General features: G+C 41.2%; 1 protein-coding gene and 1 long non-coding RNA gene across 2 annotated transcripts in view; one reads left to right on the top strand and one right to left on the bottom strand.

Moving 5' to 3' along the window:
• Positions 1-981: 981 nt before the first annotated feature.
• Serpine3 (serpin family E member 3) lies at positions 982-27,938 on the bottom strand. Its single transcript, XM_090342195.1, has 9 exons — positions 27,752-27,938; positions 25,068-25,341; positions 20,441-20,668; positions 18,889-19,086; positions 16,778-16,976; positions 9,559-9,659; positions 3,943-4,029; positions 3,466-3,549; positions 982-1,133 (listed from the first exon to the last, which is right to left on the bottom strand). The coding sequence occupies exons 2-9, from the start codon at positions 25,324-25,326 to the stop codon at positions 1,090-1,092; spliced, it is 1,200 nt and encodes a 399-aa protein (XP_090198321.1). The 5' UTR covers positions 25,327-25,341; positions 27,752-27,938; the 3' UTR covers positions 982-1,089.
• LOC150057009 (uncharacterized) overlaps positions 20,105-27,938 on the top strand; it is a 71,896-nt gene continuing 64,062 nt past the window's right edge. Inside the window, exon 1 of the long non-coding RNA XR_016537118.1 lies at positions 20,105-20,199. This is a non-coding gene — a long non-coding RNA (uncharacterized LOC150057009). The remainder of the gene's footprint in view (positions 20,200-27,938) is intronic.

Here is a 27,938-nt window from a genome sequence, read left to right as displayed (position 1 = left end):
GTTACTTTGTAATTTTTTGGGGAAAAAAGCACATACATAAATCTAGGCAATGTTTTGTATATACAGTTATTTTGGATATATTATTGTAAGTTGTACAGCTGTATTTTGAAGAATATTTAAGAAAAGCACTTTTGTTATTCCATCAATAAATGCTCTATTTTACTCTTGTGTGGCTTAGGAAATAATCACATTTAAAGTAATCACTTAAAAACATCCTAGGACAATGAAATTTTAAAGCTCTTGCTTTCTAGTATTGGAAAAACACATCACTTGAAATTCATACATTTGTTAACCTGTGATTACTCTGCATTGTCTTTTTACTATGTGTTTGTAGTTTTCTGTTGGCCATGCCAACATACTCCTATTTCTGACTAGAAATGGGAAATTTGCATTATAGGCAGACACATTTTAAAACTTAGTTTAAAAAAGAATTTCAGCATTATTGATTCCTTTACCTCCTTTCAGCCTCTTCCTTTCTCACTAGAATTGTAGGTGTCATTAAGTTCAGCTGCTAGTTGAGGGAGTGATAAGTTTGGGGTACATTATATACTCTGAAATGTCTAGCCTGTTGCAGTTTGATACCATGTGTGCTTGCAGAAGTCACATTAGAAGTTTGGGGATTTCTTCTACGCTGTACTTTTCACATTTAGACCCTAAATTTTATTTAGCAGCTAAATAGAATGGTAATTTTTCTTTCTCCAAGTTACAAAAGGAAAACTGACACTATTAATTCTCCAGCCTGGGTCCAACATGACCTCTGTATCCTTATTAAGGTTGCAATACTATGGCCTGACTCATTTACCATTCATAGATCACTGCTGTGCCTTTTAGTGGTTTGGGGGGGTGGGGGGGAACAGTAGAAGACATGGTTAATATGTTTAGATTTGGATTAAGAGAGGGAAAGCAAACTCACAAAATTATAATAAAATTGAAATATTTTTGTGTTCATAATATTTGAAAATCACATGCCCTTATCTTTTTGTACTGATTCAGAAACATTTTAAAATTTCAAGCCTGTTGCAAACAAATTCATAACATTTTATGAAGGAAAGCATACATGAAAGTGAGGAATATTCTCAACATCTTTCTTTAGTCAAGGGGATTTGAAACACGCCCAATACTGAAGATAAACCCTGTCAAGGAAAAGGAGAACATTTAGTATAGAGTATTTTCATATGCTATTCTTCAGACCCTTTTTTTTATCTCTATAAAATATTTTCAAGTAAAGGATGATATAATTTGATAGATGGAATTACTGAAGTAACTACCAAATTCCAAATGAGTCACAAACCCAGAGTGTACTGTCTGGTCTAAAACTATGCTTTTAGATTCTGAAATTAATCAGAGGCACTAGAAGTTATTGTTTATATTTAATCTAGGAATAAGATTGAATCTTTTCTAATAGTTGTCAGCTTTCCTTATAAAAAATTTATTTTCATATAACAAGGTTCAAAAAAATATAACAAGGTTCATCAGATGATGGTAATCCTTTAGACTCTTGATCTTTAGTACATTTTTCAGAATGTACTAAAAAGTTGTACTAAAAAGAATATACTTGAAAAAATTGAAAATAGCAATCTGATCTGTCTCCTCTTTTTGTTCTTCATATCTCTGCCATGATATTCTTTATACATTCATCCTAATTCCTACTCATAGTTTTGAAATGTATCGGCACTAAAGCTTAATATGCTATCTCTCAGGCTGTTTGCATTTAAAAAAAAAAACTTGTGTGGGCATGTTGAATTAGTGAAATAATTGCTCTAGAATTGTCAGCAAAATATACCTGGGTAGGGTGGAAGATTAACTTGTCTCAGGCCATTATGATCATTAAGTGACTTTAGTCTGAACAAATGATATTCTCTGAAAGATTAGTCTTGAGGCCTTTAGATAGTTTTTCATAATGTTTCCCAAGGTATTGCATTTGTCCATTGATTGATGCCTTAGTTGCTCTTAGCAATTTGTCCGTTTTCAGTAATGAAGGCTGACACATACCCGTTCTCTTCAGTAACAGTCACCAAAAGAATAGCTGCCTTGGATAGTATGGGGCATTTGTCTCCCAAGAAGAGTGTTAAGTAAGTTCATAAGGACTGTACCTACACTTGTGGTAGATTATGGATCTGAGTTTGGATTAACCGTATATATTCATTCTGATCACTAAGGCAGTAGAAACATATGTCATTGAAATAGTGATATGTTCTAATTAAACAACTTAATGTTTAGTTCTCAGAGTAGCATCTTTTTCCTTTAACTTTCATCCACATTTATTGGATCTCAGCTTTTTGGCAATGATCCTTTTTTCAAGTTCAGTCCTCTTTTGGTTTCTTAAAGGAGCAGAACCTTTTTTTCCTCTCTCATCTTAACATTTTTTTTTTAAAACTGTCTTCTAAGAAATCTCTCCGCTGCCTATTTAAAATGATACGTGACATTTCCATAATCACAGTGGGGTTGGGATGCTCATGGTGAAATACTAAGTTGGGTACGTTCTGTTAGTAGGTTTCCCCATCCCCCAAGTAATTTCTAAATCGATTATTTTCAAGTGAATGGTTGCCTTCATCCTTTTTGTCACAAAAATGTGTTCTCTGGTTTCTAGCACAAGTTATCAGTATGCAAATGATTCTCAGATAGAATGATGTTGACAGTATTTCCTTAATAATTTGTAAAACTATGCATAATTTTCACTTTGGACATTTTTTTCTCCACAAATAAAAGTAATGCCTGATGTTTAGTTAAAGTAGATCCACCTTTGCTTGATTTTATTAGTCTTGTTTCACCTTTTTACTTTTTATATACTGTTCAGATTTACCAACAATTTCTTTACTGAGAATCTCTTTCTAGGCTGGTCTTTGTCAAAGGGCAAGAGGAGCATTAAGAGAAATAATTTAAAAGATTTTGCTCACTATTGCCATAACTTAAAGAACAGCTGCTTGTCTTTTTGATGTGCCCAGTGCAGCTTTGCTTGTACCACATATAATCTTTGAATTGAGATAAGCTTGTCTAGTAATACTAGGGCAAATACTTCATTTTCACAGAGATAGGAGACCAGTATAGAAATGGCAGATGTGTTCACTAGAATACCAGAGTCACAGAGAATCACTAGGGGACCTAACTAGTATACCCTGGTGACCCAAAGAAACAAGGCAACAATTGCAGGCGGGGGGTGGGGGGGAAGTGTTGCAGGATTTCTTTTTATTTCCTTAGCAGAAACATACTGAAATGTTTAAAAATCTACATCTGCATTAATTGCAAATGAGGTAAGAGAAAGAATACAAAAACTATGAGAGATAATAAATTTTCCTTTATGCTTATGAAGTAACGTCTTTCTCGGGGCATAATACAAGTGACTGGGATGCTTCTGAAATGCCATAGAAACAGAAGCAGAAGCTTGTTTTAGACAATAGTGGATACATAAGCTTTTGCTAGAAGCATGCTGATAAATATTAATGCTCTCCAAAAATGCTGTGATACCTGTGTTAGGTTCCCTCAGAAAAAAGATGAATGGATGATCCGCTTTAAAAACAGGAATCCGAGACCTTTTCAGTAACAACAGAGCTGCAGGAAAGATAATGGAAAATCCCATTGCATTTTCTATGCATTTTAAGATAATACAAAGTTCTATTCTTTGATTTTTTTTTTTAAGCATCTTAATGACATCTCTGCTTAGCGTTACAATGGGGATGTAGATGGGGAAATTAAAGAGAGATGCTATTTAGCCATGCATGTGTCTTATCAAAACACACCATGGAATAAATTCCTTATTGAAGGTAATTTTCAGAATGTTCTTCCTTTTTAAATGAGCATCTCCTCATCATTTGAGAAAAAGATTTTGCAGTTATTTTTAAAATGTATCCTATTGGGATAGAAAGCACACCATTGTGAAGATTGAACTGGAAAAAAACAAGTAGAACTCGAGCATGAACGGATTTTACTCCTTTCTCAACATACCTGTTGCTGCAGCTGCCTTTGTGCCTTCCTCTGAAACTTCCATTTTGGCTTTGTGAATTGCTTCAGAAACATAAAAGCCATCTTGGCCTAACCCCCAGGAAATGATAAGAATGTGAATTGATTTCTTTCATGCATTTAGTGCTTTTAAAAACAAATTTAAAATATCTGTTGCTGCTCACTATGTAAGGAGCAATTGTTTGACTATTCTTGTGTTATATGTTTTATTTCAAAATCTCTAAATTTAATCTGCCCCTAAGTTTAATATTGAGGCACTGTGAACCCATGTTTTTAGTAATTCCTTAAAACACTTTTAATTAATATATTTCCTTGAGCTCATATTTCTAAAACGAGTCATAGGATCATCCGATGTTAAAAGGCCTAAGAATCAATTTCAATAAGTATCAAGTGTTTTCCATGAGCCACTTTTAAATGACAAAATGATAGGGTTGTGCCATGGGGCTTAAGAGGCAAAATGTGGTATATTAAAAAAACCTAATGTTGCATGACTGCTTTCTATGTATCCTGTTGAAACAGTTTTGCAATTAACTTGCCTTTTGGGCTAGAATCTGCAACTAAAATGAGAGGTTATAAACTGTAATTGTTCTGTGCAGTAGTAGTTTCAAATATAGCCAGAGCTTAGTAAATAGAACTATAGTAACTTAAGAGACAAATTTTTATGATTTAGCCATTTTTAAACAAGTAATACAATGAAGAATGAGGGCCAGCATCTTTAGAACTAGAGGAGACCTATGAGATTGTTGCAGCCCAACCTTTTCATTCAGAGTAGGTTAAGTCATCATATTAGTGTTATTCAGGTTTTTGGGCCCAGTGCCCTTTTCAATCAGACACTAACTCATTTCACAAAGATGTACTTTTGCCAGCAGAAAGAAATCTGTTGCATGAATAGTAAGGTGTGTGTGTGTGTGTAAAACCAGGGATTATTGTTCTATCTTTAAATTGGTTTGTGTTAGTTACATACAAAAGGAGATGGCCCAGGAATGACATGAAAACAACCAGCCCAGAATACAGAAATGCAGCATTCCATCTCAAAATTAAGGTATAACTGAATCTTGTGAATTGGCTGTCTTCTCTGGAAAGGATGATCACTTTAGGTATTGGGTATAGGATAAGCAAGGACCAGTGGAAGGAAAAAATCAACAGTACCAGTGAAAAATTAATTCATTTGGCAGGGTTCCCCCCCCCCCTTCAGGGTATTTGAGGAAAAAAATTAATGTCATGCCAAAATTGAAAGTTTTATGGAAAAAAGAAGAGTTGGATGTTCGTCTGGGATTTCACTACTATCTTGTTTGGTGTCTGGATGTGGTTTTCTTGTTTGTTTTTCTTTATTCTGGTCCTGGGTGCTGTCCCTGAGCTCTTTTCCTCAAGGGTAGTGCTCCAGAGCTGTGAGCCACTGCATCATTTCTGACTTTCTAGTGGTTAATTGGAGATAAGAGTCTCCTGGACTTTGGTTCCTGGCTGGCCTGGGAACTCAGACTCCTGAGTAGCTAGCAATACAGGCATGAGTCTACCAGTGCCCAACTAGATTGATGTAATAAGCAGCTGCACTGTGAACCACAGTGGTATGTGCATGTCGTTTAGTCTGGGCACCCTGGCACAGTATGAGAAATGGGAACAATTAGTAGGTAGGTCTTTGATAAGACAGACTTGAGCTACTTTAAATTTTAGCTCTGGGTATTTCAGATAACTAATTTGTGATAAAACGGTGAATTTGGGTGTTAGGTATGATTTCTGCATTTTCCTTTGTCTTGTATTACAGATCATAATTTGTGTCCTTTTGTTACCTAGCTATTGAAAAGAGGTTCTCCAGTGTTTCTCTCTTTGAAGCGTTGGCATCCACTTAGTGCCACTGAAGGTCCTATCCACCTAAAATTTGCTCTCAAGATAATTCATAAGTAATATTCTATAGAAAAGTATGATTAATTAAGCCTGAGAGATGTAGATTAGTAAGTTTAGAGCTTTTCTGTTTAGTAGGGGACTTCAGAGTTAAGAATTTGCTAAAGTTCATAGTGAAAAGGATTAGGGGGATTTTAATTTGTAGTGTTTGGCTATAAATTGAAGCACACTATTCCCTGTTTCCCATATTAGCATTCTGGGGAATATAAAGAGGAAAGTGGCCCACCATAAACTTTTTAATGAACATATGTATATATATGTATATATAGACATACATACATATATATATTCTTGGGTCATGGGGCTTGCACTCAGCCTGGGCACTGTCCCCCCTGTTTTTCTGCTCAAGGTTACCACCCTACCCTTGAGCCGAGCCCCACTTCCCATTTATTTATTTATTTATTTATTTATTTATTTATTTATTTATTTATTTATTTATTTATTTATTTATTTATTTATTTGCCAGTCCTGGGCTTGAGCTCAGGGCCTGAGCACTGTCCTTGGACTTTCTCAAGGCTAGAGCTCTACCACTTGAGCCTCAGCACCACTTCCGGCTTTTTGCTATATGTGGCACCAAGGAATCGAACCCGGGTCTTCATGCATGGTAGGCAAGCACTTTAACCACTAGGCCAAACTCCCGGCCCCACTTCCCATTTTTTAAGAGTTCAATTGGAGATAAGAGTCTCAGGTCCTTTTATTCTTGGGCTGGCTTTGAACCTTGATCCTCAGATCTAAGCCTCCTGGGTAGCTAGGATTACAGGTGTGAGCCACCACGCCCAGCTTTTTTACTAATATATTGCATTTAAGGTGCAGAGGTGATATTTTAGCCATTTCATACCACTGCTTGCCTACATGTGTATGTATGTCACATAGCACCTAGCCCAGCAGGCATACAGAAAGTTTTAGGAAGAATCTTAGATGGCTCTGAATCTAGGCTGTGATTAGTTATTTTCTCAATTCTTCCTAGCCTCTTATTGCTTACTGTGGCCAGGGTGGCTTCATTAGCCTATGTACTCTGCATGGTATGCTCACTTAAATTATAGAAACAGAGAGAGCTAATAGTTCCTACTGGGCAAAGATTGTGCACAAGGAATATTTCCTGAACTACAGGTATGTATCCACTGATCCTAAAAGAAATGGGAATGAAGACAAATTACTTGTAAAAGCTTCCAACATCAGGAAATAGGGGAGAACTATACAGTAGGCTCAGCTGAGTCTTCAAATAATATTGAGTGAGTTAAACCAGACAGAAAGGGTTTGATACCTAGAAAGCAGAAACAAATAGCTTTAAGATGGAGGACTGAATGATTCTGGGCTCTGTAACACAGTGAAAAGATCAAATGTTTGCTGTGGTTGGGAGACTTTCATCAATCATACATAACTTAACCTCTTGTTAATTGAAGGAAGAAAGGACAGCATTTTCTGAACATTTTTCTTTGGTAAAAATTGAGGATGCTATGCTGTTGAGTCACTTTATATCTATTATTAAAAAGTGATATGAGGGCTGGGATTATGGTCTTGAGGTAGAGTGCTTAGCTAGCATGCTAGAGCATCAAGCCCTGGATTCGATTCCTCAGTACCACATACACAGAAAAAGCTGGAAGTGGTGCTGTGGCTCAAGTGGTAAAGTGCTAGCCTTGAGAAAGCTCAAGGACAGTTCCTAGGCCTTGAGTTCAAGCCCCAGGACTGGCTAAAAAAAAAAAAAAAGTGGGCCAGGAGTTTGGCCTAGTGGTAGAGTGCTTGCCTAGCACGTACAAAGACCCGGGTTCAATTCCTTGGTATCACATACTTAGAAAAAGCCAGAAGTGGTGCTGAGGCTCAAGTGGTGGAGTTCTAGCCTTGAGGAAAATCCAAGGACAGTGCTCTGGCCCTGAGCTCAAGCCCAGGACTGGCAAAAAAAAAAAAAAAAGACATGATTAATGACATTTTTAGGATGTTCTTCCAGGACAAAAGGAGAATACTTTGAGAATTATAAAAGAACAACAAATAGTCTATAGCTGAATATGTGCATATAAAATTTCCACTGATGCTGGAGATTAAACCTAAAACCCTAAACTTTTGAACTTGGCTAATCAAAAAACAACCCAACAGAACTGCCATCAGCCCAAAGGATCTCATGGCTAAGCCCTAGAGTCTTAAACTGTTGGTTGCATTTTATACATTACTGGATAGCATGCACTCTAATTCTTTACATATTTCTCTTTTCTTGCTCTTTGATCCTTCTACTATTGTATTCTTCCCTTAACTTCAGTGTCAGATTATATCTGTGTCATTAAGGAAAAGTTCAGGGTCAGTATTTATTATTATTTATTAGGTATTCAATTTAACCAAGCATTGCTTTGGTTAACTTCACTATTATTGCATTACTTATCTCTTTGCAGGTGTAGGCAATGAATAAAGAGACGATGAGCTTTTTTTTTTCTTTTTTATGTTTTGTAATCCTGAGAATGGATAGCTGATAAACCACTTCTCCAACCCTAAGATGATGAACTTATATTACTAGCATTTTCTCCTGCCTTTTATGCAATGTCAGTCTGTACGGGCTTACCTAAATCCCAATCTAGAACTTTTCAAGCTCAAACATGCAGTATTTTCTGTGGTTGTTTAAGATGGAAAATTCTGAACAAAGCTTTCAAAAACTTTGCAGTGTTCGACAGTTTAATACTCAAAGCAATGATTTCTTAAGTTCATCAAGTAAGGGGAATGTCAAAGTCAAAAAGAAAGCCTTCAATCCAGTGTCACCACTATACAGATAATTTCCCATCCAAAGTACAAAACAACTTGGGCCTTTGAGTTGAGGAAAGTTTGACCACTAGTCTCCCAAGGTGATTTTGGAATTTCATCCCACTTCCTTCTTATGTTCCCTCCCCTCCCCATTCCTAGGGCTTGAAGTCTGGCCTGAGTGCTGTCCTTTGGCTTCTTTTGCTCAAAGCAAGTTTTCTACCACTTGTGCCACAGAACACTTCTGGCTTTTTGAGTAGTTTGTTGAAGATATGAGTCTCAAAGAGCTTCCTGCCCAGTGTGGCTTCGAACAACAATCTCAGATCTCAGCCTCCTGAACAGCTAGGATTACAGGCATGAGCCACCAGTGCCCAGCCCTTCTTATGTTTTATATGCACTCAAATCACAAGGATATACAGTTCCTATCAGATGGTAGCAACATGTCAACTATATGGACAAAGACATGGAGCATGATTGGGAAGGAGAATGTTTTAGACAAGGTTGCAAGAGCTGGGTGGTTTGAGGAAAAGAAATGGGATAGATGGGAAAAGTTCAGTGTTAGCTATATAAGAAGATAGGAAGATCCTAGAGGAGATAAGGAGAAGGTAAAAGCAGGGAGACCATGAGACTGGTGTGACAGTAGAGGGCAGAAGAAAGGTTCTTTTACTACACCAGTCTCTTGTAGAGCTCTGGTTAACTCTGAACAGAGTGGGGAGACCTCATTGTGTTCTGTGGCCACAGAATTCAAGGTGATCTCCAAAACTGGCTCTACTCTCTCAAGGCATAGCCCGCTTCCCTCAAATCTAACTCAAGTTTGACTCTTAACAGAAGCAATATATTCTTACATAAAACATAACTTTTTTACATAATGTTTGACTCTGGCTGTGGATTACCAAAGACCATGGAAACAAACAATGAACACCCGCCCCCACAAGTCAATACAACATAATACACCAAAGAATTTGGGAGAAAAGTTATTACCTGAAATTCCTTTCAAGTTAGCTTTGAATGGATCAAAAACATCAGTGACTCCCCAAGAAATTAAAATGCTTTTTAAGTTGAACTGACTTTGGATCCTAAATCTAAAAAATAAAAACAAACCAATTTTCATTTAGAACTCCCACTCAAAATATATACAAAATATACCCTGGATAAAATGTGAAGTTCCAACTTGGAAGTTAGGGCCCACCAAATTCCACATCAAGGCTGTTTTTCCTTGTTCTTCTCACCTATTCTGTGACCCTTCAAGGCATCTTTCCCACCTCAGAACCTTTCTTTGCTCCCTGTTTATTCCACACCCTCCCTTTCTTTAGATTACCTTTTAGTTAGTGATTCCACATTCCTCAGTTGTTACGTTCTCTTCCTCTTCTCTCAGTTGTCCTGTGACCTGTGGTGGTTTGGTTTTGGTGGTACTGGAGTTATGGTGGGCCTTGAGCTTGCTAGCAAATACTATACCACTTGAGCCACACCAGACCTTTCTTCTAGAGCTGGGTTGTGTTTTGTTTTGTTTTGATAGAATCTCATGCTTCTTTCCCACCACAGGTTTAGTTTTGGATTTGGGACTGTAATTCTTAAAGCTGTATTAACATTTGTTTTTATGATGTAGAGAACATTTTGCTTCCTTCAATCATTCTTTATGTATTGTTAATGACTGGATGAGAGGCTATTCCAATATGTGATTATTTCTTAGTGGTATTTAGCACTGACATTTTCCTCTTGGCACTATTTTAGGAGATGTATATGGATTCTCATTTCATCTTCATATAACAATGTTCTTACTTATCTTCAGGCTAGATCAGAAACTTGAGACTTAAAGAGCTTAAGAAACCTGCCCAGGATATCCTCGAGAGCATGTGATCTAGGCCTCCAAATCCAGGTGTGTATGTGTGGAGCCCAGAGTTGGATCATCGGTGCTTTGCTATCTCTCAATTTGGGCAACATCTCCAACACAGTAGGTACAGAGAATAATTTGTTGGTGAATTGACAGCTAAGTGGATTGTAGCCAGACACTGGTGGCTGTCATCTGTAATCCTAGCTAATCAGGAGGCTGAGATCTAAGGATTGCAATTCAAACCCAACGATGGCAGGAAAGGTCTGTGAGACTCATCTTCAATAAATTGCCAAAAAAAAGGTCAGAAGTGGAGCTGTGGCTCAAATGGTAGATCACTAGCCTTGAGTGAAAGAAGATCAGGGACAGTCCCCAGGCCTGAGATCAAGCCCAAAGTCAGAGAGAGAGGATTATATAGCTGTTTCTATGGGTTAGCCACATCCTCCTGTTTGCTTTGTGTAGGGAATGCCTCTACCACAAGGAGAAAAGGAATGAACCTTAGTTTGCCTAGCAGTAAGTATCAACTTGTGAACTTCACAGTATGTCCCAAGAGCAAAGCCCTTAAAAAAACATTCTTCAAATGGGGTGCTGATTTCTTTCTTTCTTTCTTTCTTTTTTTCTTTCTTTCTTTCTTTCTTTCTTTCTTTCTTTCTTTCTTTCTTTCTTTCTTTCCTTTTTGTTAATGTCTTGAGGTTGAACTTGCTAGACTGGCACAGTACTACTTCTGCCACATACCTAAAACATCCTTTTTGAAAACTGAATGCTGAAACAATGATAAAGACCTTGGGGATCTAGTGGCTGGGATTTGAGTTTTGGCTTAATTTCTTCACAGTAGAGAGTGAATTAGTTCCTTTATCTCCAGTGCAAGGTCCTTTACCTGTCTTTGCCTCCATTTCCTTATTTAAAGTGAATATAATAGTGGAGTTGTGGGGTTTTTGTTGCAGTGTTGTGAAAATTAATAGTGCCCAAATAAAACCATTGTGGTTTTATTATTGTGATTTTATTGTTGTGTTCTCAATGATAGTGAGAAAGGCTGTTTGAAACCAACTATGGTGATTATTTGGGGCAGTAAAAGTAAATAGTACCATTTTAACACACTAAAGACAGCAGTAAATACTTCTTCTCCTGTTAATTTTCTACTGTGGGAGAAGTTGACATCCCTAGACAAAATGTTGTTAAAGTTTCATCCATATAAGAATTAGTTAGTAATGGGGGCCGGGAGTTTGGCCTAGTGGTAGAGTGCTTGCCTAGCATGCACGAAGACCCGGTTTCAATTCCTCAGTACCACATACATAGAAAAAAAGCTGGAAGTGGTGCTGAGGCTCAAGTGGTAGAGCTGTAGCCTTGAGAAAGTCCAAGGACAGTGCTCAGGCCCTGAGCCCAAGCCCAAGACTGGCAAAAAAAAAAAAAAATTAGTAATGAACAAAGACCTAAAAAGGAAAAGGAAAAGTATAAAATGCCTAGAAAAAAAAAGTGGACATAAATTTTTGTGACCTTAGTTAACCAATGAATTCTTAGATATAACATCAAAAACATAAGAAACAGGAGAAAGATGAATTTGACTTCATCAAAATCAACTTCAAAGGACAAAAAGGGCAACCCACAGAATGGGAGACTATATTTACAATCATATATCTGGACAGGAGAGACTAGTAAATGAAATAACTTTTTAAACTGTCACAATTCTATGATTTAAAGGCAACCAACTTAAAAATGGAGAAATGCTGGAATAAGTATTCCTCAGAAAAGATGCAAATTATAGATGCATGGAAAGATATCTTACTTTGTTAGCCACTTAAAATTCAAATGAGATGAAAAATGCCACGATGAAGTATCATTTCCCACCAACTAGGATAGCCATGATCAAAAAATGGACAGAAATAAGTGTTGATAAAGACATGAAGGATATGGAACCCACACATGTAGATTATGGGAATAATGAATAGTATAGTCACTTGGTAAACATCCTGGAAGTCCCTCAAAATGTACATTTAGAGTTACCACATAACCCAGTAATTCTTTTCTAAGATGTATGCAAGAAAACTTAAAATAGGTGCTGGTGGCCATGTCTGTAATCGCTGCTACTTAGGAGACTGAGATCTGAGGGTGATGTTTTGAAACCACCCCAGGCACGGAAGCCTATGAGTCTCATCTCCAATTAGCCAACAAAAAGCCAAAAATGGAGTATGGCTTAAATAGTAGAGCATTAGCCTTGACCAGAAAGCTTAAGGACAGCGTCTAGACCCTATGTTTAAACCATGGGGCCAGCGCACACATGTGTGCAAATAGGCATACGCTAGATAGATACATAGATAGATATAGATATGTAGATACAAAAAGATAGACAAAAATATGAATGTAATAGCTAAAAGTGGATATAACTAAAAAGGGGGGTATGGGTTCTTATTATTTATAAATAGTTCAAAATGGTTAAAATAGAGTGCGTCCATGCAGTATCCATCTATTAAAGAGATGAAATGCTGGCTTGTGTTAAATTAAGATAAACCTTAAGAGCCAATGTGAAGGGTATCAATGTATGGGAATTAATGCACCATCTATCTGGCAAATATCATGTAACCCTTCTATTAATTACAATAAAAAATATATGAAAAAAAAGAGCCAGGGGCCAGGAGTTTGGCCTAGTGGTTAAAGTGCTTGCCTAGCATGCATGAAGACCCGGGTTCGATTCCTCGGTACCACATACATAGAAAAAAGCCAGAAGTGGTGCTGAGGCTCAAATGGTAGAGCTCTAGCCTTGAGAAAGTCCAAGGACAGTGCTCAGGCCTTGAGCTCAAGCCCAGGACTGGCAAAAAAAAAAAAAAAAAAAGAAAAGAAAAAGAAAAAAAAGAGCCAATGTGGCTCACACCTATAATCCTAGCTACTAGGGAGGCTGAGATACGAGGTTTGAGGTTCAAAGCCAGCCTAGACAGGAAATTGCCTGAAACTATCTCCAATTAACAACCAAAGAGCCAGAAGTAGAACTGTACATGTACGTGTGTGCTCATGATAAACCTTCAAAATTGTCATGCTAGATGACTGAAACTGAACACAAATGGCACATACATATTGTATGATTTGATTTACATGAAATTTCCATAAAAGACGAATCCATCAGAGATAGAGAAGATGAGTGGTTACCTGGGTCTACCAGGAATGAAAGTGACAGTTTTGGAGGTTTCTTTTTGAGGTGATAAAAATGTTGTGGAACTATATAGGGATGGCTGCACAATTTAGTCAGTACACTAACTTGTGAAATGTTCTTGTTAAATGATCAATTTGATGTTATGTAAATAATATCTCAGGGTTTTTTTTTGCCAGTCCTGGGCCTTGAACTCAGGGCCTGAGCACTGTTCTTGGTCTTTCTCAAGGCTAGAGCTCTATCACTTGAGCTACAGCACCACTTCTGGTATTTTTCTATGTATGTGGTACCAAGGACTCGAATCCGGGTCTTCATGCATGCTAGGCAAGCCCTCTACCACTAGGCCAAACTCCCGGTCCATATCTCAGTTTTTAAAAGCAGTAAAATGTCCTTAGAAAATCCTAGGCAAATTTCTGTACACAATCTTCATAACCAAGTACTATTTTTTATACCACTTGTGTTCTGTGAAAACTGAATTTACAAAGCAGATTCTAAGAGCCACATGTTAAGTACGCTCCATGAATTCTTTTATGGTTTAATGTTGAACCAACACATAGTTGAGTGTTCCTAAAGTAAACATTTTCCACTTCCAGAATTCTTGAAGAGATGTTGAATTTTAAGTATGTGAAAATAAATCTCGTGATGTTAAAAAAAAAAAAAAAGAAGAAAGAAAGAAAATCCTAGGCAACAGATTATAAACATCAGTTTTTCCAAGGAAGGACAGAACTCATTTTGGATGCCTAAAACCTGGTGACTATTTAAGCAGATACATAGATGCTGTGGTTTGGATCTATTTTGTATCCTCCAGAGATTAACGTGGGAGAAACATGGTCCCTAGTGTGACTGGTGGTGTTTAAGTGGTGGACTATTTAAGGGATGAGGCCTGATTGAAGGGGAGTTCTGAGGAGAACACTCTTGCAAGGGATGAATACAGCTCTTGAACTCAGAGCCTACTGCTTGTTACTTGGACATTCTACTACCTGAATCATACACAGGTTTTTCTTTTCTTTTTTATTTATTTATTTATTTTTGTGGGTCATCTGGCTTGAACTCAGCCTGGACACTGTCCCTGAGCTCTTCAGCTCAAGGCTACTGCCCTTCCCTTGAGCCAAGCCCCACTTTCCATTTTCTGGAGGTTAATTGGAGATAGGAGTCTCAGGTCCTTTTGCGCCTGGGCTGGCTTTGAACCTTGATTCTCAGATCTCAGCTTTCTGAGTAGCTAGGATTGCTAGTGTGAGCCCAATTATTTATTTTTTTATAGAGTTTCATGATTTTGCCATGGCTGGCCTCAAACTTCAGCAGTTCTATCTTTGGTCTCCTATGTATCTGGACCCCTGGCATGTGTGCTACCCTGGCTTATTTGTGTCAGTTGAGGTCTTGTTAACATTTGTTCGTGCAGGCTTTGAACTATTATTATTCCTATCTTTCTCTCTCTCTGCCTTCCAGGAAACTGCGATGATCAGACTAAGCCAATGTGTCTGAACCTGGCTAAAACTGGGCTTGCTAATGGGCTTGGAACTGGTGATCTTCCTTGCTTAGCCTTCCAAATTCTGGGATTACAGACATGAGACCTTTAAATGCATAATCAGAAAACAGAGTATTCTTGACAGGGCCGGAAATTTCTCTGAGGATTATTGCTCACATCACTTGCCCCAGCTTGAGCCAGACATCTGTTTCCTAAATCTAAAACGATGTGGCAAATTAATGCAATGGGGTGCCTTTTCTCTCTGTGTTTGACAGTGAAGAGTTCCTTTTCCACCCTTCACTGCTCTGCTTTCAAATATAACGAGATTAGTTTCTTCAACTGCATGCCGGAGAGATTCTGTTGACATATCCAGCGTTGAAGATTTGGTTTGAAGTCCAAATATTTGATTTCGAGAGATAGACTTTATCTTAGAGTAAAGTTCACCTCTGCCCTGGGTTATGTCTGATCCCACATTAAACTTTAGCCCTAACTCACTGGATCTCTCTCTGTATGTTTTTGTTCCAGCACATGGACTTATTTTTAACTGCTTGAGGGAGCATTGCCAGGTCTTTGCCTTTGCCCCTGACAACCCTGGCTGTGGAGTAAGAGCAAGGCTGTGGGTGGACAGGAGCAGGAGGAATTCATCTCCTGAAAATGAGCCCTTGGATGATGTTCCTCCCTTAATGCTGACCTACAAATTGATTGTAAACTCAATCTGATCCCATGTCCCAAAGATGCTCTTCATTTAAAAAAATATATTAGGAAGACTCTCTTTGCAAGGTAATAAGTTTTGTGAATGTCTTGCTTTGGGTAAGCAAATCTAACACCATCATTTAACTTTTGGAAATGTGTTTGTGTCGATCAGATTTTCTTTTTTTTTTTGCCAGTCCTGGGCTTGAGCTCAGGGTTTGAGCATTGTCCTTGGTCTTTCTCAAGGCTAGAGCTCTACCACTTGAGCCTCAGCACCACTTCCAGCTTTTTGCTACGTATGTGGGGTACCAAGGAATCGAACCCGGGTCTTTGTGCATGCTAGGCAAGCACTCTACCACTAGGCCAAACTCCCAGCCCCCGATCAGATTTTCTTAAAGGAGAAGTCCTCATGACTTGGAGTAAATGAGAACCTTTAACCCCAAACCTCAAATTTTTACCCTGAATTTGCCTTCTAATTAGAGTTGTATCCATATTTGTTCAAATACATAAGTCATCTTGCTTTTGGGTTTATATACTCTCAATGATATAAGATTCGGATACTTTTCTCCAAGCAAAGAGCTTCCTCCCTCTTCTGCTTGCGATGGAAAAGCAGAACCTAGGGCTCTGGGATTCCAGTGAAGGCTGAGGATCTCAACTGGGGAGAGCAAGGAAGCAGGTCATTTCAGTTTGTGCCATTAGCTCAGCAGCAGTGACTCTGGAAGTGGACTTACTCTAGAACAACATTTCCTTGGCCAAAGCACTCAGGTATGTTGGACAAGCCAGCACTGGGAATAGGGACAAAACCTAGAGTCAAATCCCCTAGCTCTTTGTTTGCCAGTCCTGGGGCTTGAACTCAAGGCCTGGGCACTGTCCTTGGGTATTCTCAAGGTTAAAACTCTACCACTTGAACCACAGCACCACTTCTGGCTTTTTCTGTGTATGTGGTACCCAGGAACTGAACCCAGGGCTTTGTGCATGCTAGGTGAGCACTAGACCATGCTTCCAGTACTCCAATCCCCTAGTTCTAAATCCAAGTCCTATGCTGTGAGCAGGTTGTGAGAAGGAGGTAGCCACTCACCTGGGAAGGAACACATCCATCCTGGATCTTTTCAACCTGCTTATCCAGAGGTGGATGACTCCAGCTGTGAGATGTGGTTCAATGTGGCCCAGGACTACATCTTTGTCCCTAGGCAGGACCAGGAACAAACTGGCCATGCTTCCCAGGTAAGGCAGCTCCAGTACTCCCACCTCATGTCCCACAGCATCCTGGAACACACCTGGAGATTCAGGGCAGCAAAAATTAGCAGTGTACCAAGACCTGGGGGCAACTAAACAGTGCCAGACCCCAGGAGGAGGTAGGTTTACAGGATTGGAAACAGTCACCCTTGAGAATCAGTTGGAGGCCTAAGACTGTTGGCTGGCATGGTCCCCTTCCTGAGCCTAAAACCCAGAATCTCTAAGACATCTAACAGGACCAAGTCATAGGCCTACAGTGGCCAAGTACAGGGCTGTAATGGTGCAGGTACTACATATCCTGCCTTAAAGAATAATATGTAGCTTCTCTTTGTGCCAAGTTTCCTTATTTTTCCAAAAATCCAGATGTCATGTGAGATTTTTCTGATAGACCCAAGGAGACACCAGCTGGATCTGACTTAGAGACTGACCCAATGTGTAATTTATGACCTAAGCAAACAGGTCTTGGGTAACAGCTGGGAGCTTGGGGGCTGAGAACAAATCCAGGCCACCAGGCAGAGCATAATTTTAGAAGGATGTGAGGTAGCAGGTGATGGCAGACACAGATAGCTAGTGACAGGGAGCTTCAGCCAAATTTCCTTGTGACAAATCTGGCAATGGCTAGATCCATGGATAGGAAAGGGTCAGAGAGTTATGCAGACAATTCAGAAAGTCAGAGAAGCTGCTGGGAAGATTACAAACTGATTCCCTTTTCCTGAGAGGATGACAAGAAGAAGCCCCTGGTGTATGCTGGGGAAAAGCAGAGCTGGTGGACCATGAAGGCAAATACTTAGTCTCAGGAGAAGAAAGGATACACTTCTTATTGTGTGTGTCACCGAGTCTATGCTTACTGGAGATGTCCTGGGAAGGACAAAAGTCAAAAGGGATCTGCCTGTGATCCTGAAGCTGCCCATCAAACCAGCCAAAGTGGTCAAAACAGCAGCAGTAAAATGAGAGCAAGAAGTATCCTAAACCGGCTGGGAGTTTAGCCTACTGGTAGAGTGCTGGCCTAGCATGTATGAAGACCTGGGTTCGATTCCTCAGTAACACATACATAGAAATAAGCCAGAAATGGTGCTGTGGCTCAAGTGGTAGAGCTCTATCTAGCCTTGAGAAAGCTCAAGGACAGTGTCCAGGCCCTAAGTTCAAGGATCAGGACTGGCAAAAAAAAAAGGAAGTATCCTAAACCATGCTTGCACATTTGATTTCCCAGTGTACTTCTTTCAGGTCTCCTCTTTCAGTTCAATTGACCTCCATGAGTAATTATTGTTTGAATAAACAAATGAATATGTTTACTGAGCACACACTGGGTAACCTGCACAGAATGGAAAAGGACTAGTAGAATAGCAGAGCTCTCTGAATACCAAGGTCACCAAGCCTAGTGAAGTCTCATTAGTGTTTAAGTAAGACTGTGAGCTCCACTTGAAGAAGTGGGGGGGCTGCTCTCCTGCAGTGCAGGAACTGTTGGAATCCACTGTGCATAGGGTGCCTAGGCCCTTGCTAGCATTGGGCACCTCTAATCTCTACCCCTACTCTGACCAGGATGAGGGGCCGTCATGATCCTTCGGCCTGAGGGGCTTTGGAGAACCTTCTGGATTCCATCTTTGCCCTCACTTGCACCCACATCTGATTGTACACCAGAGGAGGTGGCTTGGTCCAGATGGTTTTGCTTTCCCATTAACTTCCTTATAAGTGCAGAGAGAAAAGTCAAACATCTGTGTCCACATCGTCATCCTTACTGCCCTGTAGGTGCAAGCCCTTCAAAAACCCCTCTCTTAAGAATTTCTCACTGCCCTAGGATCCTGGGCTTTCCTCTAGCACCACCCATGTCCCAGAGGGCCAGCCATTGAAAACAGGTCTCCATCTGATCCTTCACAGCAGAGACGTGACCTCCTCTCTCTAGCCACATGCCCATGTCTCCTCTCGCTTCTGACAGCATAGGTGCAGAGGGCTCACCGTAGTTGACCTCAGCCATTTGGTGCATCATGGGAACTTGAAGGACAAGGCCATGGGCACAGGTGAAAGGCAGAGGCTGTGAGTCCACAGAGGAGAATCTCCTCCGCCAGGTGCTCTGGAAGGTCATGGTGGTCACAAGTGCAAGCTGAGCAGACAAGGCGCTGACCAGCTCCCGCGGTGGGCCTCCTGGCTTCTCACCTGCAAGCCAGAGAGCTAGGGTTGGCACGTTGTGACCATGAGCATCTATGTGACACGCATACAACAAGGGGTGAGAACTTAATGCTGACACCAGAATCTTTACTCATGTGGTCTCCCCTCCTCTCCCATGCCTCCTCTCTCCTCTCTGTTTTCCTCTCCCTTGTGATACTTTCTTCAATTTACTCTGTGTGTGTGTGTGTGTGTGTGTGTGTGTGTGTGTGTGTGTGTGTGTGTGTATTTAATTGGAGATAAAAGTCCCATAGACTTTCCTGTCTGGGCTATCTTCCAACTGTGATCCTCAAATATCAGCTTCCTGAGTAGCTAGGATTATAGGCATGAGCCACTGGCTCCCAGCTCAATTTACTTTAAAAAAAAATCTAATTTTCAGCCTTTGTACTATCATGGATGCAAGTCTCAGCTAGCTGCTCTCCATTGGCTTTCTCAGGGTTGGGCGTGGAAATGGAAATGGAGAATTCAGAAGTCAGCCTGGGTTGCCGACGCCTGCCCTCCACCCTGGGTGCAGCAGGGCATCTCTGGAGCTGAGTGGCAGCACACTTGTTAACATCTACCTAACATGACATCCAATTGTGTCTCTACAGATACCTGTTGCTGGAGACTTTGTGGGTTTTTTGTTGTTGTTGTTTTGTTTGTTTTTGTTTTGAACAGATCTGGCTATCTTGGTACTGTCTGGGACCAGGAACTATTACGTGTTTTCTCCCCAGGCAGGCCTGAGGAGGGCCAGGTGCTAGGACAGGAAGATGTCACACTGCCCCCTCTAGACTACCACTGTCCCCTGCTCAGCCTCATCCTTTGCTCAGATAGACATCTGCAGGGCATGGTTTTAGGAGGTCTGTGGTTAAACATCCATCCATTACCAGAAAGGCACAGGCAGACCACTGTACTGGGTCAGCTTTTGCCCCAGGTTTTTGTTTGGCCAACAATGTTCTGTGTTAGGTTTTGTTCTAAATGCTTGAACAAATTCTCACTGACTCTTTCCTGTTATTCTTTACAGCTGGAGGCTCAGCCAAGTCTCCCCTGGTCATTAATAGGAGGGGCAAAGCTATCATCGACGGAATGTTGCAAGCATATCAACAACAGCACGCAACCTTGAGTGTAAGTGTGTATATGTGCCCATTGTATTTTTGGAGAGGGGGAGAAAGAGGGGCGGAGGGGCACAGGTCAGCTTTGATTGCTTCACAGAGCTGCCACTCCAGGCAGGTCTCCCACAAGGACAAACTTGTGCTGCAATCGAGGGGATCCTGAGCGCTCCTCACTATGACTTCTGACATGAGATGAGTAACACTCTATTTTGTAATACTCTGAATTTAGCTTCTACGGAGCGATTTTCTTTTACCTGTTGTCTGTCTGAGCAGCCCTTCATTGGCCTGGATGGTGGGGCGGTTGGGCTCTCTGAGGTCTGCTGGCTGAAGGCTACTGTTTGCCCACCAGGAGACCTGTTCCACAAAGCAAGGGGAGAGTGGTGTTCCTTCTTGCACAAAAAGGGTGCAGGCCAGCTCCATTGCAGTGCTGGAGTTGCGTAGTGTGGTATAAGCTGCATGCAGGCAATCTCTCACTCTCGGGTCTGGGAAAAAGAAAACAAAACAGGGTCAGTCAACATGGTGAATGAGGGGGAAGGATTGTCTACACAGTGTGCGGAAGCAGGACCCAGCAATAGTGCCCTATGAGGTGTATTCTCATATATGAGTTGACTTGGAAATGGCATAACTAGTCCACTTAGGAATTGGCCTGCCTTCGCAGATTAGAAGTTAGGGTCAGGCACAGAGCTTCCTGCTTTAGCTACTCAAGGCAGAGATGGGAGAATCACAGTTCAAGATCAGTCTAGAAACAAAATTGAGACTCTCTTCTCAAATAATGAGCCAAAAATGGTGGTGCATACCTGTCCATGCAGGTGTAGACACAGAGACAGAGAGGAGGAGCATGGTCTAAGACCTGCCTGGGCAAAAACTTGAGACCCTATCTGAAAAATAACACAAAACTAAAAGGGCTGGAGGTGTAGTTCAAATGGGAAATCACCTACCTAGCAATACAACATCCTGAGTTTGAACAAACAAAAAATGGTTGGAGGAAACCATACTAGATCAGAAAGAAACTCAGCTGGAATACAACCTACTAAATCTACTAACAGCCTTTAGGTGACTGAAGTTGTATTGTTTTTTTTTGCTTTTTTACTGCTTTCCTGATTCAGGAACACTGACAAGTGCTGGAGTAGATTTTGCCTTTAGGAAAACAGCAGGCTTAGTGCCCAGGTGATGGGATTCAAATACTTAACCAATTCAAGAGAATTACAAGCCAAGCCATGACTCATGGTGAGTGGCAGGCAGTGGCTAAGATGTTGCTCTGTCAGTCAGTGCATTAGAGCCTCAGATCCATCGCCATGCATGCACTCCATGACCTCAGTGCCCTCAATGGCATTTGGACAGTCTTGGTGAGGATTGTGCTATCCCTTGGAGAAGTACAAGGGTAGGGTAAGAACTCTCCCACACCCATCTCCCTGTGGACTACGCACAGCACACGTTGCCGTGAGAACATTGAAGAAATAAGCATTGTGGAAAGTGATCTGCTTCCACCTTCTTGGATGGCAGTTGGACTTCGGATTTTCTGTTTACATAGGAAATGATGGTTCCTGCTCTGTTTTGTCCGTAGTAGATTTCATTTTCATGCTACTATTATTAGCTGCAGCTTCTGACCTCCCCTAGGCATCCTGTGGCTGGAATGAGGCCTTCTGCCCACAGGCAAATCTGGGCACATTTGGGTCCTGCAAGCTTCCCACGCCTGACTAGCCAAGTGGGTATCCTAGAAGTGACACCTGTGGTGTGCAGGTTGCCTGCGGACACAGTTTCTCCTCTCCACACCTCTTCTCCAAGTCTGGCACAGGAAGGGGGCCACTCTTCCTGCACCATGTACTTGTCTGACTCCTGGTAACATGCCCACGCGGTTGTCATTCAGCTGGCATTTGACACCCTGCAGGAGGTGGCAGTAGACCTCTCAGGAAATTACCACAAGAATTACCGGAGTCCTGCTTGTAAACTAGTCTTTTTGAGAGAGTTGTGAACATTGTCTTCTTTTCCATGAAATCTAGTGGAAAATCTCAGCCATGATTCGGAGCCTGGTGCTCTTGACTTTGTAAGGATAGTGTATAGTAAGTTCTCAAATTGAAGGAAACATCTTTTTTTAGGCTTACACTTCATTTCCAGAGAGCTACAAGAGGACCACGTGGAGAATGCTCTCCAGCAGCTTAGGCTGAGTGATACAGGGGATACTGAATCTGCCTGTGGTGAACATGAGAGATGGCACAGTGCTCATACACTAAAGCAACTGCTCCAGGGCTTGGAGTGAGGCTGGATTTGGGGTCAGACAATCTGGAATCTGAATCCCACCTCAGCCTTCTGGTGCTGTGAGTTTTGCCAATTGTTCACTTCTTGTTTGTAAAGTGGGAATCTTAAGAGAGGCCTAGTGATTGGATATGTTTCTATGAGACAGGCCAGACTGCTTTTGTTTCTGATGACTATTCCTAGAACTATTCTTGTGCTTAATAGAACGTGTGAGTGTTCTTCGTTAATTTATCTGTAAGGACATTGACAATCCCTAGAAGTGGGGGCCTTAGGAATGGTGTGTTCCTTGTGGCTTAGACAGAAAGGGGTGTTTCTCTGTGTCTGTTCTGAGTCTCACATTGTGTCATGGGGACCCTGGCAAAGCTGGTTGTGACATAGTGCCTGGATCCACAGCAAGGAGACAATACTGATGTGTCACACTGCAAGCTTGGATGGCTCTTCCTGTTAGCTAAGTGGACATAGAGCCTAAGACCTTGGATGTAATTTTCTGCTTGTTTTACGTCAGTATGACTGATTTGTATCACCTTTGCAAAGAAAGGCTGGGGTCAGGGCTGGTTGCAGGCACTGGAGGGGAGTTCAAGCAGAGCAAACATGCTTCTCTGAGCTAGTCTGAAGCAAACAAAGCATACAATTATCCCAATGCCTAGAACTCTGAAAATGGCACAGTCCTGTTTATAATAATGAGTATGAATAATAATGAAGGATGAATAATAATGATTGCCTGCATAAGTTAATAAAGTAGTTTATGATTAAGAAAATTATGAGGGAGGGGCCGGGAGTTTGGCCTAGTGGTTAAAGTGCTTGCCTCGCATGCATGAAGACCCGGGTTCGATTCCTCGGTACCACATACATAGAAAAAAGCTGGAAGTGGTGCTGAGGCTCAAGTGGTAGAGCTCTAGCCTTGAGAAAGTCCAAGGACAGTGCTCAGGCCCTGAGCTCAAGCCCAGGACTGGCAAAAAAAAAAAAAAAAAAAAGAAAAGAAAATTATGAGGGATTAGTACTGCACAGAGCATGATTTACCACTCATTCTTGACATTTGGCATTTCTCTCACAGGCTCTGTGGAACTCTGATCATTATCATGGCTGGATAACCAGATACCATGACTCTGTGACAAGCCAGAATTGGTTTCCCTATTCTGCGGGGGTAGTGGCATGGGCATTTCTTAATTTCCCCCCCAGTCCTGACATCCATCAGACTGTTCGGAGGTTGAAATGATGACCCTCTCTCTCATGTTCTTGTTGTTTCTTCACACCTCAGCTCAGGTGTCATTTCTTCTGGGAAGCCTTCTATTCTGTAGTAGAATCAATCGTTCTCTCTCCTGTACTGACTAACTCATAAACACACTTAGAGCACTGGGCTGGAGAGTGTTTCTGTAGGCATGGCTCCTATGAGACTGAGATGTCTGAGTGCATTTTTCCTAATGTGTCTGGATGCCAAATCCCTGGCCAACAGCAGCCCATGCAGCAGGAGTTTTGTGTTGCCCTGAATGTGATGTGGGTGGAAAATAACTCTGTTATTTTGATCACTGTTGGGATATACTTGCTGAGAAAAATTAAATTTATTACCTTATCTTTGACTTCATTTGTTCCCAGAGAGGATTATGAGAATTGTTTTGGCAAGAGCTGAAGTATAGATGGAAAGGAATGGGTGCTCAGCTGGAGCCTTGCGGCTTGGCTTGTTGAGTGCTAACCTCTATTTGGCAACTTAAGTATCTATCCTAAAGGAGGCTCTGGCAAGGTGGTATTGGAATTAGTTCTGTGCTTTCTGAAAATATTAATTGATACAATGACTACTCCCATTCTGTTTTCATTGGTTAATATCTTCTTATGAGATGGGAAAAAAAAGAAAAGAAGTCATGTGGGCAAGGGCCTGCCTCACTGTGCAGGGGTAGATGGGTACTGGGTTTGGGCATGGAGCTGGCTCTAGATGTGGGCCAGCTGAGGCCAAGCTGCCATCAAGAAGCTCTTGCTGCTGCTGGCAGGCCTATTCTAAGATATAGAATTGGACACTGGCCAGAAGTCACTCAAATAACATGAGCTTTGGTGTCAGCAGTCTGGACTTGATTCCAACTCTGCCCCTTACTGGCTGTGTGACCTTCAGCAAGCTGCTTTCATTCTCTGGCCCTATTTGCTCGCTCTAGAGTAGGAACAAATCATGAAACGTTTTTGTGGTTGTTTTGTTCTTTTAGTGGTGGTGGTGGTGAACTGGAAATAAGCATCGCACAGACTTTCCTGCTTGGGCTCATTTTAAACTGTGATTCCCAGATTTCACCCTCCTGTACAGCTAGGACTATAGGTATGAGCCACTGGCACCAGATTAAATCATCAGTCTTAAGTTTTGGGAACAACCAATTAATCCTTGCAAGGCCTTTTTCTATATTACCTGGCATCCAGTAAACACTACCAAGAGTTGTGAAATGAAACAAATATTGCCATGTAATGTGAGCTTAAAGCCTTAAGAATCAAGGGTAACTATTGTGACAGTATGTTACATTTCTACTTGGTGGGTGTCCTGTCTGTGTGCACTGCTGGTAGCTGAGCTCCCATGTGCTAGGTTACCAGAGCTAGGTGGGCAGCCAGCTGTAGTGTAAGGATGAGAAGGGTAGACAGGAACCACTGGCCTCTTACCATGTACAGTGTAGCCCAGAGCACCTGTCAGCTGCCTGACTGTATTCCCCTGGGCTCCAAACTGCAGGATCTCCAGTGGGAGGGCCAGGCCAGCAGGTGAGATGACAAAATTTGTTCCATTTCTCCCTGTTGCCATGCTATGGTAGAGGTGAAGTGCAAACTCGGTCTTCAGCAATCGCAGGACTTCAAGGAGGTGACTGGTTCTTGCTCCAGCCAAGCATGGAAGGAGGAAGAAGATAACCTGTAGGAGAGGCGGCATGGAGATTGCAGGCACCTGAAAATCAGAAGGAAGAAGAGATGGATTCCAGCCTCTGGAGGGGCTGTCATCCTATAAGAATCAGAAAACACAACTCTGTGCTCCTGCTGCTGGAAATAGGCAGAGGAAGGTGGCATTGGCTCAGTGCTCTGTGCTGCTTCTCCTGGCAGTTTCACCTGCCAGGCTTCTGAATTGTGGCCTGGTTCAGTGGCTTCTGCTTGTAAGCCTAGTGATGTTGGGATATGGAGATCAGGAGGACAGGAATTTGAAGCCAACCTTAGGAAAAAAGTTCACAAGACCCTATGCCTGCCAATTAAATAAAGAGCTCAGCATGGAGCATGCTTGGTCTCCCAATTATGAAGGAAGCATAAACTGAAAGATCATTGTTCAGCCCACATAGGCATGAATATGAGGGCTTATCTGAAAAATAATTATAGCAAAATGGGTTGGGGATGTGGTTCAGTAGGTAGAGCATCTGTCTAGCAAGTATATGAAGCTCTGGGTTCATATCCCAGTATTGACAAAATAAAATAACACAATAAAAAAACCCTACTGTGGGTCACCTTGGGTTTCACTTACTAGCTGTATACACTTGGTAAGACCCTGGCCTTACCTAGAGCAGAAGAAAAGCATTGTATTTGGTGAAGAAATGGGAGAAACGTATCCTACTCATTGGTCCTTGCTATTTACCCAAGAAAAGTCCTATTTATCATGTGTAGTAATAGAATCAATGCATCACTGCTTAGCTTCTTTTTCTTTTCTCCTCCTCCTCCTCCTCCTCCTCCTCCTCCTCCTCCTCCTCCTCCTCCTCCTCCTCTTCCTCTTCCTCTCCTTCTCTTGCTTCTGCTTCTGCTTCTTCTCCTTCTCCTTCTCCTTCTCCTTCTCCTTCTTCTTCTTCTCCTTCTTCTTTGTCTTTTTTTTTTTTTTGGTTGGTCATGGGGCTTGAACCCTGGGCCTGGCTGCTGTCCCTGAACTCTTCATTTCAAGGCTAGTGCCCTACCACTTTAATTCACAGCACCACTTTCAGTGGTTACCTTCTATGCTAAAAAGTATTGTACATTAACCCTTCTACCAATATTACCAGATAACTGTTACTACAATTCAATTATAGACATGGTGGTTCAGATATAGAGAGCTTAGGGACTTGCTAACATGAATTATAGGGCACAACCTAAATCCTGGTCCTCAGAGTGGTAGATATAAAGGACAAAGAATGTAAATAAATAATTAGATAGATAGATAGATAGATAGATAGATAGATAGATAGATAGATGTTAACTGTTCACCAATGGTTCACACCTGCAATCTTAGCTACTCAGGAGGCTGAGCTATGAGGATTATAGCTCAAAGGCAGGAAAGTTCAAATTTCCCAAGAACCAGCAAAAACAAAAAACAAACAGAAAAACAAAGAACCCTCCCATAAGAAAACTGGAATTCAAGCTCCAGCACTGGAACACACACATTAAAAGAATATATATGAATTAAGCTGGTGCCTGTCGCTCATGCCTATAATCCCAGCTATTCAGAAGTCTGAGATCTGAAGTTCATGGTTCAAAGTCAACCTGCACAGGAGTAGGAAAGTCTATGATCATGAGTCTTATCTACAACTAAGTACTCAAAACCAGACATTGAACTGTGGTTCAAAGTGGTAGAGCACTAGCTGCAAGCACAAAAGCTTGGGGACAGTGTCCAGTTCAAGGCCCAGGACTATCATCTACACACAAAAATATTTATAAATTAATATTGCATTAAATATTTAATATGCATTAAACATTTGATACATGAATTAATTGTACTTAGAATACTAGATAAGTCATGTGAATTGTTCTCCTAGAAAGTCACATTTGCAAAGACAGTGGACTTATACCAAGAAAGCTCCTGCTACAGAGCTATATCCTTGCAAGAAAGTGAACATCCATTGCCTAAAAATCCAGTGCCAGAAGAGAAAGGCAAAATGAATTATATTTTCAGCAACCTTGCCCCATAGAGAGATGGCGGTAACTTTTGCTAAGTATTCTAACTCTGGAATCTGAGAAAATTCATGGGAGAGAGGCCCATCCCAGGTCATTTCTACAGACATTCACAATCAAGCTCTGGGTTCAATTCTGCTCATTTTATGTAAAGATCCAGATAGGGAAAGAAATCTTCTTGTTTTCCAAGTCTTCTTCCTGCAGCTGAGAGTAAATGCCACCCACAACGACCTTGGTACTCCTGGGGTAGAGATGACGGTGTGAGGGTGTGCATGTTAGAGAGAGTAACTCCCAGCCCAAGGTCATTGCTGAAAGCCTCAAAACGCGCTTTGAGAGCTTTTGCAGCTGTGTGAGCTCCCACAAGCTCACTGTCAGCCCTGTGCAATCAGACATCCATGCCTGGAGGCTCCACACCAAGCCCAGCCCTATCATGGTGGTCAGATGAGCTGCTTACTTACAGACTCTTAGATGACACCGTTGTGTTTCCTCGCTTGATTCTGTTTCTGTGGGTCTCCAGTATTAATGTGCTCCCTTAAAAAAAAAAAAGTGGAGCAGAATCTACTTTGAATCACAAGACAGAACAGAATGGAAACTGGTGATTGCCGTCTCTGCAGGCGATGTCTCTAACACTCCAAACAAATTCCT

This window comes from Megascapheus bottae, chromosome 11 (genome assembly GCF_031878675.1).
Source record: "Megascapheus bottae isolate mThoBot1 chromosome 11, mThoBot2.hap1, whole genome shotgun sequence".
NCBI classification, from domain to species: Eukaryota; Metazoa; Chordata; class Mammalia; order Rodentia; family Geomyidae; genus Megascapheus; species Megascapheus bottae.
Note: the sequence above shows the minus strand (reverse complement) of the source record. Positions and strands in the feature narration are given on the sequence as shown.